General features: G+C 36.1%; 1 protein-coding gene across 1 annotated transcript; it reads left to right on the top strand.

Annotated features, from left to right (window-relative positions):
• Positions 1-6410: 6410 nt before the first annotated feature.
• On the top strand, positions 6411-10124 carry LOC149837205 (receptor-like cytosolic serine/threonine-protein kinase RBK2). The gene is made up of 8 exons (XM_090005886.1): positions 6411-6872; positions 7306-7762; positions 7865-8116; positions 8219-8373; positions 8907-8986; positions 9086-9221; positions 9320-9469; positions 9564-10124. Exons 2-8 carry the CDS (start codon positions 7351-7353, stop codon positions 9720-9722), a joined length of 1344 nt encoding a protein of 447 aa, XP_089862012.1. The 5' UTR covers positions 6411-6872; positions 7306-7350; the 3' UTR covers positions 9723-10124.
• Positions 10125-12484: the final 2360 nt, after the last annotated feature.

Raw genomic sequence — 12484 nt, 5'->3', positions numbered from 1 at the left:
GAGCCTCTTCTCTGCCCCGACTGAACCATGGGTGGTGCAGGTCGGCCAAGTTCCTCCTAGTTCATCGTGACACTATTGGTGGGTTGGTACGGTCCATTGACCTCCTTGCCACATCGTAGTAGTAGTGCAGACTACCACTTTCTTCCTTGCAGTTTGCTCTAACATTTCTAGAGTTGGACCCACGTAGTGGTGCAAGCACGCGTGCTACCCCTACACCATGAACTCAGACCGATTGGTTGCAAAACCTACGATCGCACGTCTGTCCTCTTTCCATGCTAACAACGTGAAAATTGAGGCACATGCAAGCACTCACCCATGTTTGGACCCATCAGTGAGTGTTATCCACATCGCACATTGGTACTTATGGGTTTTTTTGCTTCCTTTAAAACTTTGTGGATTTCAAGGTAGGGTCTTATGCCAAATGCATGGAAATTATATAACATAAAAATATATATTTTGTGTGTAAAAAGTATGAAAAGAATGTGAATGACATAAAAACATATATGTTTGCATGCATTATTTTACAAATAAAATATGTTCACATGTGTTATTTTATTTGGTAAATTTTAAGGCAATAAAACTAGTAAACCCAATGATTACCTGGTAGTTGTAGTTAGTGAGATATTCATGATTATTTCAGATAAAGGGTGGTACATAGATTTTGGATCAATGATTCATTCATGCAATGATAAAAATATACTCAAAATATATGAAACCATGGGGGAAAATCATAAGATAGATATGGGAGACAAACATGAAGCTAAAATTCATGAAAAATGCAACGTGAAACTTTATTTCACATTTGTGAAATGCTTAACCCTTTAAAATAAGTATCACATACCTACCGTCACGAAAAATCTTATATTTGCTTACATACTTATAACTCATAGTTTCAAAGTTGTAATGAAATTCGGTAGTATTATACTGTTGAAGAACAAAAAAATTGTAGGCAAAGGCTACACCACCAATGGGTTGTTCAAGCTTAATTTGATGAATAAAGTTGATTTTGTTTCTATTTATATGTTTGACTCATATGATTTATGGCATGTTAGATTAGGACATATAAATTATAAGTCTTTAAGAATCATAAGTAACTTAGAACTTATTCCTAAATGCAAAACTGAACATATTAGAAAGTGTGATGTTTGTATTCATGTAAAGTTTGCAAAAAAGTTATTTTAAAGTATTGAAATAATTTTCAAATTATAGATTTAGTACACAGTGATGTATGTGATTTGAAAAATACTCCAACTCATGGGGGTAACAATTATTTTATAACCTTTATTGATAATTTCTCAAAATATGCTTATGTCTATCTCATGAAAATAAAAGCCAAATCATTTTAAAATTTTAAGATTTTCAAAGTTGAGGTTAAAAACTTTCATAATTATAAAATAAAATCTTTTAGGTCTGATAGAAGTGGTGAATATTTATCAAATGAATTCATTAAATTTTGTGAGAATCATGGAATGCATAGATAAAATAATGGTCCATATACTCCTCAAAATAATGGTGTAGTTGAACATATGAATATGACTCTAATAGATATGGTTAATTAAATGTTTATTAGTTCTGATATAGATTATAATCTATAGGTGATGCTTAGTTTGTGTCATATCTTAAATAGAGTTTCATATTCTAAGTCAAACACTGCATAATATAAACTTTGAAAAATTAGAAAACTAAATTTAAATTATTTAAAAGTTTGGGGTTATATTGCTTATGTAAAGCTTACAGAATCAAAATTAACCAAACTTTGTCAGAAAACCAGAACATGTGTCTTTATTACATATTCTCAAATAGTAAAACATATAGATCTATAGATATTAAAACCAAAGTGATTTTAGAATCTATCTAAGCCAAATTTAGAGAAGATTAAACTTTAAAATCACTTGAAGCTCAAAAAGTTATTGAAAATAATCCAAGAAAAAGAATTTGTGAGCCTGAAAATCTTGAAATTCAAAAAGATAAAATATCAAGAAAGCCAAAAGATTTTGGTTTAGATTTTCATCTTTACATGGTATATAAAGACCTTGTTTCTTTTTTAAAAGTTATGACCTCGCCTGATATCTCTTTTTAGAAAAAGTTTATAAAGAGTAAATTAGATTCTATTATTCAAAATAAGACTTTAATTTTAATTGATTTACCCTCTGGTTTTAAACCCTTGGCTTGCAAATAGATTTTTAAGAGAAAACTTCAAACTGATGGATCTATTAAAAAATTTAAAGTTAGACTTGTAGCTAAAGGCTTTAAACAAAAACCTAGACTTTATTATTGTAAGTAGGATTGCATCTATTAAAACTATGGTTATTTTGGCATCAATTTACAACCTTGAAATTCACCAAATGAATGTTAAAATTGTTTTTTTGAATAGTGTCTTAGAAGAAGAAATTTATATGAAACAATCTAAAGGTTATATCATACCAGGTCAAGAAAATAATGTTTGCAAATTGTTAAGCTCGGTCATTATATGTTTTAAAACAATCACCTAAACAATAGCGTGAGAAATTTGATGAAATAATTATTTCATATAGATTTAGAATTCATAAATTTAATAAATGCATACATAGCAAAATAGAAGGTAGTAATGTTATACTTATTTGTCTCTATGTGGATGATATGTTAATCATGAGTAATAATATAAAATGCATAAATGGTATCAAAAGTTTTCTTTTATTGATCTAAATTTGACATTAAAGATATGAGTTTAGTTGATGTTATGCTTAGTATTAAATTGATTAGATTTAACAATGGTTATACATTAATTCAATCTCACTATATTGAAAAACTTTTAAGGAAATATAGTCATTATGAATATAAGCTTATTGCTACTCTTATTGATCCTAGTGTTAAGCTATAGGCTAACACTGAAAAAAGTATATTCTAATTGGAGTATGCATGTATTATTGACAGTCTCATGTATGCTATAAATGAAACTAGACCAGACATAACTTTTAGCATGAGAAAATTGAGATACTATACTAGTAATCTAAGACATGAGTATTAGAATGATATATACTGAGTCCTGAAGTATTTGAGAGAAACTCTAGATTATGAGATATTCTATAAAAAAATATATGTACTTGAAGGGTACAGTGATGCAAACTAGAATTCTAATTTCAACAAGTCATGATCCACAAGTGATTAGATATTTACCCTTGGATCTAGAACAATTGTTTGAGGATCTAAGAAGCAAACTGTGATAACTCATTCTACAATAAAAGCAGAGTTGATAGCACTAGCATCAGCTAGTATGGACGTTGAATGACTAAAAAATCTCTTAATAGAGATACTGTTAGGAGATAAGTCAGTATCTCTGATAGCTATGCATTACGATAGTCAAGCAGAAAGTAATATTTATGGTAAAAAAATCTATATATCAGTCTAAAGCATAATTATATAAATAGTTTACTCAAGAAAGGAGTAATCTCAATTGAATATATGAAATCTTGTCAAAACTTAATGGATTCATTGACAAAGGGACTTTCTCCATATATTGTCTTTAAAATATCGAGAGGGATGAGGTTAAAATATATAAAAGCAATCATCGTTGATGGAAACCCAACCACATGATAAGGGTCAAACTATGGCAAGTGGTTTAATGGTAAGAACAAGTCTCTGAGTGATTGGATTAAGCACTTAATATTTTTTTCACATTCCTAATGTTAAGTGCTCGAAACCTATGTAAGGAGGTTGAGTTCAAATTAAACTCTTAATAAGATCCATAGGCCTTGTGGCTGAGGTGTTTCAAATAGGTTTACACTTTGATGTACTTACCTATATGAGTATAAATATGAGGTCACCTTCTATGGGACTTAAACTATGTCTCTAGAGCACTCATAAAACTGAGATACAATACAGGACCCTTAATGTGTGACTTCTATATATTGATAGATACAATATAGTCACTTGAAGTGAAAGTGTGTGTTACAGTGTCTAGAAGGTCAATTATGATTCTTAATTCAAACTTAACATTATTGAGGTCCCAGACTAATTAAGACTAAGTAACACTAACGTAGGAGTTCAAACCCAAAATGTATCTTTACTTATGTATTGAATCTTCACGAATGACCTCTGTAGTCTTTTTCTATAGTTTTGATCTACATAGGGGACTCTTGGATTTTTACTCAAAACTACCTAAGTTTTCCTCTATTTGTTTTATTTCTCTAATTTTTTGGGTTCTCTACAAAAGTTTATTCTCATATTGAAGGATGTTGGGAAACCTCTTGTCCTTATATAGAAGGGTGGTGCCTTAAAGGGCAAGGCCCTCAAGGGCATTAGATCTCCGGCTTGTGCATAGCTTTATTTTTAGACCTTAGATCTTCGATCTTGAACCTTGACTTTGGACTTGGATTTTAGATTTTGATTCGGTTCGGTTCGGTTTAGCTTGGTTTTGACTTTTTTTTAGTACTTAAGACAGATTTAATCTCCAACTTTAAAACCAACTTTGACCATCCTATTTGTGGACCTTGACTTTGCAATTACAGACTTGTTGATCATTGACCTTTGACTAAGTCAAGGTCGATCTTAAACTTTTTATCATCGCTTCTATCCATTCTTGTCATCGTTATTGGGCTAGCCATTTGGGCATTCATGACTAGTTATTTTGGCCTGTCATGGCTCATAATTACTGGTTGTTTGGGCCTCTTAAAGGCCCGTTATGGTCTTTATAGTGACCTATGGGCTAGGGGGTATATAAACCCCAGGCCTCTCTCATTTTTTTTCTTATTCTCTCCTCTCTCTTTCACGAGTGCTCTCTCTTCTCCTCTCTATGAGCTTTGCTCTTTCTTCTTTTGGTTTTTGAGGTTTGATTTTGGATCTATTTTTGAGATTCAGATCCAATTACAGTTTAGATCTAGATCCAATTACTATTTGAATCAAGAATCATTTGCTATTCAAATACATGTCCAATTGTTGTTCAAAACCATATTCATTTATAGTTTAGATTCATACTCATATCTGAACTCATGACTCATACCCAATTCGAACCTAGATCATTCCGTCCAAGTCAAGAGGCTATTCAAGGTGGTTCATGTTGAGGTTATCAGTCTCACCCAGTGCAAAGCGTGGACCAATTTTTCATGAGTAGGTGAAAGCTCGATTGTATCTTTGGAGCATAGTTGCACGAGTACCTATTGCACTGAAGACTTGATCTTAAGTTGGGCAATTATCGCTTGAAAGATAACGTGTGCCTTCGAGCGTACCTGGTTCAAGCTCAATTGTGTGATGGACTAAGTTAAGCAAAATTTTAATATTTTTTTGAAATAACAAGGAGAAACACTGGTTTGGATGTTCCATCGGGGAGCGTCTGACTACACTAACATTAATATCCGCAGGTCACTTTTGTCCTTGTCTCATGCACCTAATCCAAATTATGGACAGGTGGAACACTTGAAACATGGTGTCTTGCATGTTACACCTTTTAGTTGTCCTGTAACGTTTCACCCCACTTTAGTGCAGTGGCGACCAGAATACTTCGGACAAAAACCCAAAACAAAAAAAGGTGAAACAGAAACTTGACTTGTTCAAGACACCTCTGCATCTGGCCAGTAGTGTCTATATGTGACTGTTCTATACAATCTTGTCCATGCAATCAATCGCTATTGAAAGGTGCCGCTTTGACTATGGCTTTATTTCGGTGCCCACGGTACAAAAACTCCATAAATTCGCCCTCCTGTCCACCAAGGATAATGTCTTGTTGAGCAAATCATGTACACTTTGGATATCGAACTTGTGATGTCATTTAACTTGAATGCCTAAACTCAACTCAGCTAGCTAAGTGTGTGAAACCCTTATAAGCAGAGACAGGGCAGAAAGAAGTGTAAGTTACGGCTAGAAAAAAAGGATCATAGTCTAATAGGAATCTCATCATTTGAATTAGGATGAGTTTTATCATACCTTCAATCCTAGCCATCCAATCAATGTCTAAAATGGTTAGGATTGAATATAGGATGAAACCCATCCTATTTCAAATGACGGGATCCGTGCGAGTCAAGAAGAAAGAGAGTTGGTCCTTTCTGTTTGACCCGATTTTTGCTTGAAGGTGATAATGATAAGAATGTCTTCCAAATTAAGCAGGCTCGTTCCGTAATTAACAACTTACTCAAAGTAGCAATAATGAAAAAGGATGTTGGCAGGTGGTTATTATCCTCACTCCAAATCCAACCACCATAAAAAGGCTTTAACAATCACCCACAAGGGCAGAAGAGGGAGACGTGGGTGCAAAGATTTAGGCTGAATTTCGACCCGCGCAGCCTAGCTATCCAAATTCCTTTCAAACACGAACACTCTCTCTCATTTATCTTATGTTGTTATGTGGTGGGGAAATTACGCACACTTTGTTAATGGGGGATGAGAGGAGAAATCGGTGAGTGAAACGTGGTGAAGCGTGCAATGGGTGCCCAGCGGGCGGGCTGAAATCCCGGGCTGGCACTGTCTGACGCCGTCGACACGGGACCCCACCCCCCCTGAGTTGTCCAATCCAATTTAACGGAGATTGCCATTACGCTTTAAGAGGCAGAGAGCAGAAACGGTTTCTCGATAGGCGGGGAGGTCACCCAACGGGCAATATGTACGAACCGGGATTGTTACTGCTACCACAATCATTAATACGTTTGCTCGTTGTTGCTCACTCTTTCTCTGCATTTATCGTTCCCGCAGAACGAATCCCTTGGCTTCTGTCTTCGCTTTGCTTGCTGCACAAAGCTTCTCCCTCATCATTTAGTAGTTTTTCTTTCCTTTTATATTCTTTGGTTAATCCCCCACCCTCTAGTTTTCCCTCTTTTTTAGTTTGAGAGAGAGAGAGTCTGTGTTACATATCAGTGGTTCAGCCTGATGAAACGAAGCGTCTATGATTCCTGTCGATTGTTATGGTATTCATCTCTCCCTTTTTTGCTTTCATGGTTGTACGGTTTTATGTGTATATTTTTTATACTTATTACAAGTTGCGATGTGATGTTTATGTTTCTGAGGTTTATCTTGATACCCATTTTAGAACAACATTCTTTAAACGTTTTTTATATCTTTTCATAGGTTTTATGTGTATATGGGAATGTTGGTATGTTGCTTGATTCTCCCACCTATCTTGAGCTCCAACAGGAATCAAACTTTTTTTGTTTATTGTGTTTTTATAAATCCTTTTTCTGCTTTTCCCCTTGATGGGTAGTCTTGTACTATGTTTTTGCATAGATTTTCCATGTATGTTTCTATTTTAATATGATTGTGATCCATCATTGATTAGCTTCGAGTTTTGATTAGTGCTTCTTCTTCTTCTTCTTCTTCTTCTTCTTCTTCGTGTTTGTATAGATGATGGCTAGCAGTTATTTTTGAATTCGACAGACGCAAGCAGTTATGGAGGAGAGTGCATCTGTTAAAGAGGGAGAAGGGGAGACCTTTTCTTCTTGTAGGAGTGGAAGCAGGACTGAAGAGTTCTCGCCCAGAGGAGTCCTTGAGGACTGCATCAGGGGTTTGGAATTAGACACTGCCACTTCTAAAGCTTGTACTTCCGACTATGAGTCTCGAGGTCCTAGCAGCATCACACATTGGCGAAGTCTGCTGCGGGTGTGGAAGCAGAGGTCGATCAGGAGACTGTCGACCTTCCCCCCTGTTGGGATGCCCAAGATTTTGAGAAAGGGCAGCATCGGTAGTGATATGTCGTCCACACGCAACTTGGTAGATGAACCTGAGATCTGCTGTTTCAAGCCTTCTTGGAGGAATTTCACTCTTTCTGAGCTCGAAGCCGCGACGAATAATTTCTGCTCTGGTGTGATTTAAGATCTCTGATTTCCTTCTGCGAATATCATGAAAAACTGTTGATGGTGATGATCGAAACTTCATGTTGCTTTTAAATCTTTTGATGGAACAGAGAACCTTATTGGAAAAGGAGGCTATGCTGAGGTGTACAGAGGAACTCTTCCTGATGGGGAACTAATCGCAGTCAAGAGGCTGATCAAGGGGACAACAGAGGAAAAAATCGCTGATTTCTTATCTGAACTTGGTATCATTGCCCACATCAATCACAAGAATGCTGCTCGTCTGGTAGGATTTAGTGTTGAAGGATGGATGCACCTCGTCCTCCAATTATCTCATCACGGGAGCTTGGCTTCTCTTCTTTATGGTATATGTTGGAAATGTTCTGTGTACGTTTATATATAATGGGAAAATATTCAAATTCCTGTTTACAAGCATGAATTCCACTTAATTTGCCTTCGTTTTCTAGGTGCCAAAAAGAGATTAAGTTGGGAGATTAGGTATAAAATTTCCTTGGGAACAGCAGAGGGTCTTCAGTATCTTCATGAAGGTTGCCAACGACGAATCATTCATCGAGATATCAAGGCATCCAATATCTTGCTAACTGAGGATTTTGAGCCTCAGGTATTAGGCTAATCACTTGAAGGAATCGGTGCTGAACACACATACACATTACACACACGAAAATATGGGTGCTTTTGTTGTGGCACTGAACTACCATAACTTATGGCGATACACACTTGATTTATATAGATCTAATCTCCAAAAGAGAAATCTAACCTTTGGGTCATGTTTAATACTCTGTTTACTATTTTCATGTGTTGAAGTTGACTCCAACATGATGTTTTATATCATTTTTAAACCACCCTTGGCCTTATGGGTCCTTGATTTTTTACCGTCTCAAACATTGAATCTTGTGGCATACTAGACGTGATAAAACACCTGTATGGCTAGATTTAACATTTGGTTGCTAGTCCATGCAAACAATAGTATGTAATCGTTCAGGATCTGCCATTTTTCCAAAGTAATTGGGGAAAATTTTCAGTTTTTATTTGCAAAGAGTGAAACTTGATAGCATGGTTGCATCTAGAGATGGGGTTGTTTTGGTATATATTTTGTCTGATATGGTATTTCTTGGATGACTTTGCCCTTTCCAGATTTCTGATTTTGGACTTGCAAAATGGTTGCCTGATCAATGGACACACCTTACAGTTGCTCGATTTGAAGGAACATTTGGGTTTGTTGATGAATCATAATTTTTTTTTCTTTCTGCTAAAGTTTATGCGTCATTTCTGTCTTTCCAAATATTCTGACCATGTTCCTCCTGTCATGATAGCTATTTGGCTCCTGAATATTTCATGCATGGCATCATCGATGAGAAAACTGATGTTTTCGCATTTGGTGTCCTGCTACTTGAGCTCATTAGCGGACGTCGAGCAATTGATGCTTCTAAGCAAAGTCTTGTTATGTGGGTATGTGCTCATTCTTCTTGGAAATTCTTCTGCATTTGATTAAAAGTTTTTCAGAAAACTTGTGGCGGTTCCTTATTCTTCTTCTTTGCTGTCCACAGGCAAAGCCTTTACTTGAGGCAAGCAACAATCAGGATCTTGTTGATCCTTGTCTTGGGGACTCGTATGACCCTCATCAGATGAACTGCTTGGTTTTGACCGCTTCTATGTGCATCCAGCATATAGCCATCCTTCGACCTAGCATCAGTCAGGCATGCGTTTGGGTTTCATTTCTTTGGTTGAAGTTACATGCATTTTAAGCAGAAGCACAAAAGTTTCTTATTCATTGTGCGCTTCTGATTGCAGGTTCTGCAGCTCCTCAGGGGGGAAGATGACACCATAAATCTCAAAAGGCCAGTTATGCAGAGAACATGCTCAGCAGAACTGTTTGATCTTGAGGAGTATGATGCAGCCATGTACTTGAATGACATGAATAGGCATAGGGAGCTCGCTTTGGAATTCTGACCCCACCTGGTTCTGAAAGAGTTTAATTATGTTATGTTTACTATTAACCAATGGAGGTCCATTCAATTGTATGTTAGAGCATCGGTTGAAATGCAATGATGAGCTCCATGGTGAGGAAGCTTGACTCCGGGGAGCTGCATCTTTATACATCTCTATAGGGCCATAACTCGGGCAGTAAATTTGTCAAAGATTACAGAACCTCTATAGGACCATTGACTTGAGCTGAAATTGGGTAAGTTATTAATGTCTTTCTAAGCGTAGAAATCCTGGCATTGGAATGATCTTCTAAGATGTAGATGTTAATCTCTAGATGTCATGCAAAATGTAAGCATCTTGAGTTTGTGGAATGATAAAATAAAAGATGGTCCCCAATCTGAGAAGGGTCCATTTTGTGTTATGAAACTTAACATGAAGGGTTGGTTTACAAGGCCCACTGCCATTCAAAATTTCTATGGGTGCCCATTGTCACAGGTTGGTGAGAAGTTTGTTGAAGAATGATGTTTTAATGATATGGCCAGCAGGGAGGTTGTGAGGTTGTGAGGGTGTGTGGATCTCGAATTTGGAAAACCAAAAAATTGGTTTTATCCAAAAAAGAGTTTTGGATTCAAAACATCATATCTGAATATTAGAAACAAGAGACGTGGAGTCCATTCTTCAAGTTGTGTGTCTTTTCTCCTTTGTTGAGTAGGGATCAGCTGCATCAAGAGCTCAAAATGTTCAACGTCAGGCTTTAGTTTGTGAGTGGTCATGCTTCATATGTGGGTCCTAAAAAAGAAATGAGGTTGGTGTGAGCTACCACCATGGCTCAAAAAATTGGTTTTATCCAAAAAAGAGTTTTGGATTCAAAACATCATATCTGAATATTAGAAACAAGAGACGTGGAGTCCATTCTTCAAGTTGTGTGTCTTTTCTCCTTTGTTGAGTAGGGATCAGCTGCATCAAGAGCTCAAAATGTTCAACGTCAGGCTTTAGTTTGTGAGTGGTCATGCTTCATATGTGGGTCCTAAAAAAGAAATGAGGTTGGTGTGAGCTACCACCATGGCTCAGAAATATTACGAAACATGAACAAGTATGTGAAAGTTAGAAAAGTCCACACTTGGAATAACAAAATAAATTAAATAAATGCACAAAAGAGATTGAATCTCACCTCGGACTTATGTAGCTCTTTTCTATGATGGTGACAGTATGGTAGAACTCGGCCAACACTTTGGTTAGTCGCAGGCTCTAGGAGGCTAGGTGAGATAAGGGATATGGGTCTTAGGCTAGGTTTAATAGGCTTAGCTAGGCTAGACCTATTTGAATGGGGTTGGAGTTAGGTACTAGAAGGCTAATATAAGTAGAAATTTCTACAGACTAAAGGTGTTTCTAGATCTTTAATACCAGATCCCAAATTAGGAAGATTAGACCCTTATTTATAGATTTTTTGGCATATATAAATATTGTTTCTACCTATATGAAATTCAGGGATCCAGACTCATCTATGATTGAGGTGGCGAGATATGATTGGTTGAGGGTTAGGTGGTTTCTTTTTTATTGGTTGGAGGTTTCCTAGCTTAGGGATCACTCACAAAGACATAAACAAGATCATTGAGGATTCTAGGAATGAGAATGTATTCAATGAATCATATCTCTCTGAGTTTGGGAGATAAAGATAAAGACTTAGAGACACTTATCTCCATATGGTGCATAATTTTAGACCAAACAAACCGCTAACAACACATGTTACTAACGAAAATCAAGATCTCCTAATGACAATTCATGTGTTAGAAGAATACTGATGACATGTCATGGTTCTAGCTAGTCGTTGATGACAATCAACGTGTCTTTAACAAAATGTTGATGATATATCCTAACTTAGGTAAATTGTTAATGACAATTTATGGTCTGCTAATGACACTTCAGGGTGCTAATGGCACTTCATATGTCATTAAAGGTTGTTGACTTGTTTTGGTTATTACTTCTAATTTTGATATCGGATTAACCTAATTTTGGTTTGTTTGAAAGCTAAGATCTTCTAGTTTAGTTCATCTTTAGAACAAAATTCTTGATGATAGTGTTTTGAAGGCTAAAAATGATGCTGAAGTTAGCATCACTTTGAAATGAGCTAAAAACCTAGGATTTTATCATATGACTTGTCATGAAATGACATGGTTAAAATTGGGGTGTCTACAAATGCCCTTCGTTGTTGAGCATACAAAGTTCGATCGATAACAAAGAAAGTAGACACAACGATTTTGGAAAAAGCGAATGATAGACTTTGACATTGTACTTTTTAAGAAAGTCCTGTGAAAAGGCAAAGATATTGACAGCTAACAATGCAGGTTATAGTTAAAGGCATGTATGTTGCTCAATACGAGGGTCGCTTTGTGATGTCTATCTATATAGGCAAAGAGATCTTGTCAAATAAGGTTGGATTGAAGACTAAGTCAGTATCTTGTTTCACGCGAGGATTTTTCCTTGAACTCGATTATGATAAGTGAAATTTTTTTGCTAAGCAAGGTCAAACAAAAGACGAAACAAGTGTCTCATTACTTAAGATCGTACAAAAGATAGTTGACAAGTTCGCAAAAGATGAAGACTTTTTTTAAAAGACAAAGACAGAGACAAGCTTTTGGGCAAAAAATATCAAGATAAGACAACACATCTAGTCCAAACATGCTTATGGAGAACAGAAATGGTGCAATGGTTTATGCACTCATTAAATGAGTATCAAGTTTCTCCATCAATCTGTGGGACAACCTATGAATCTAATGTTCATCTAT

This window comes from Nuphar pumila, chromosome 5, assembly GCF_984573655.1.
Source record: "Nuphar pumila chromosome 5, dmNupPumi1.hap1.1, whole genome shotgun sequence".
Classification (NCBI taxonomy): Eukaryota; Viridiplantae; Streptophyta; class Magnoliopsida; order Nymphaeales; family Nymphaeaceae; genus Nuphar; species Nuphar pumila.
This window is presented reverse-complemented; position numbering and strand designations above follow the sequence as displayed.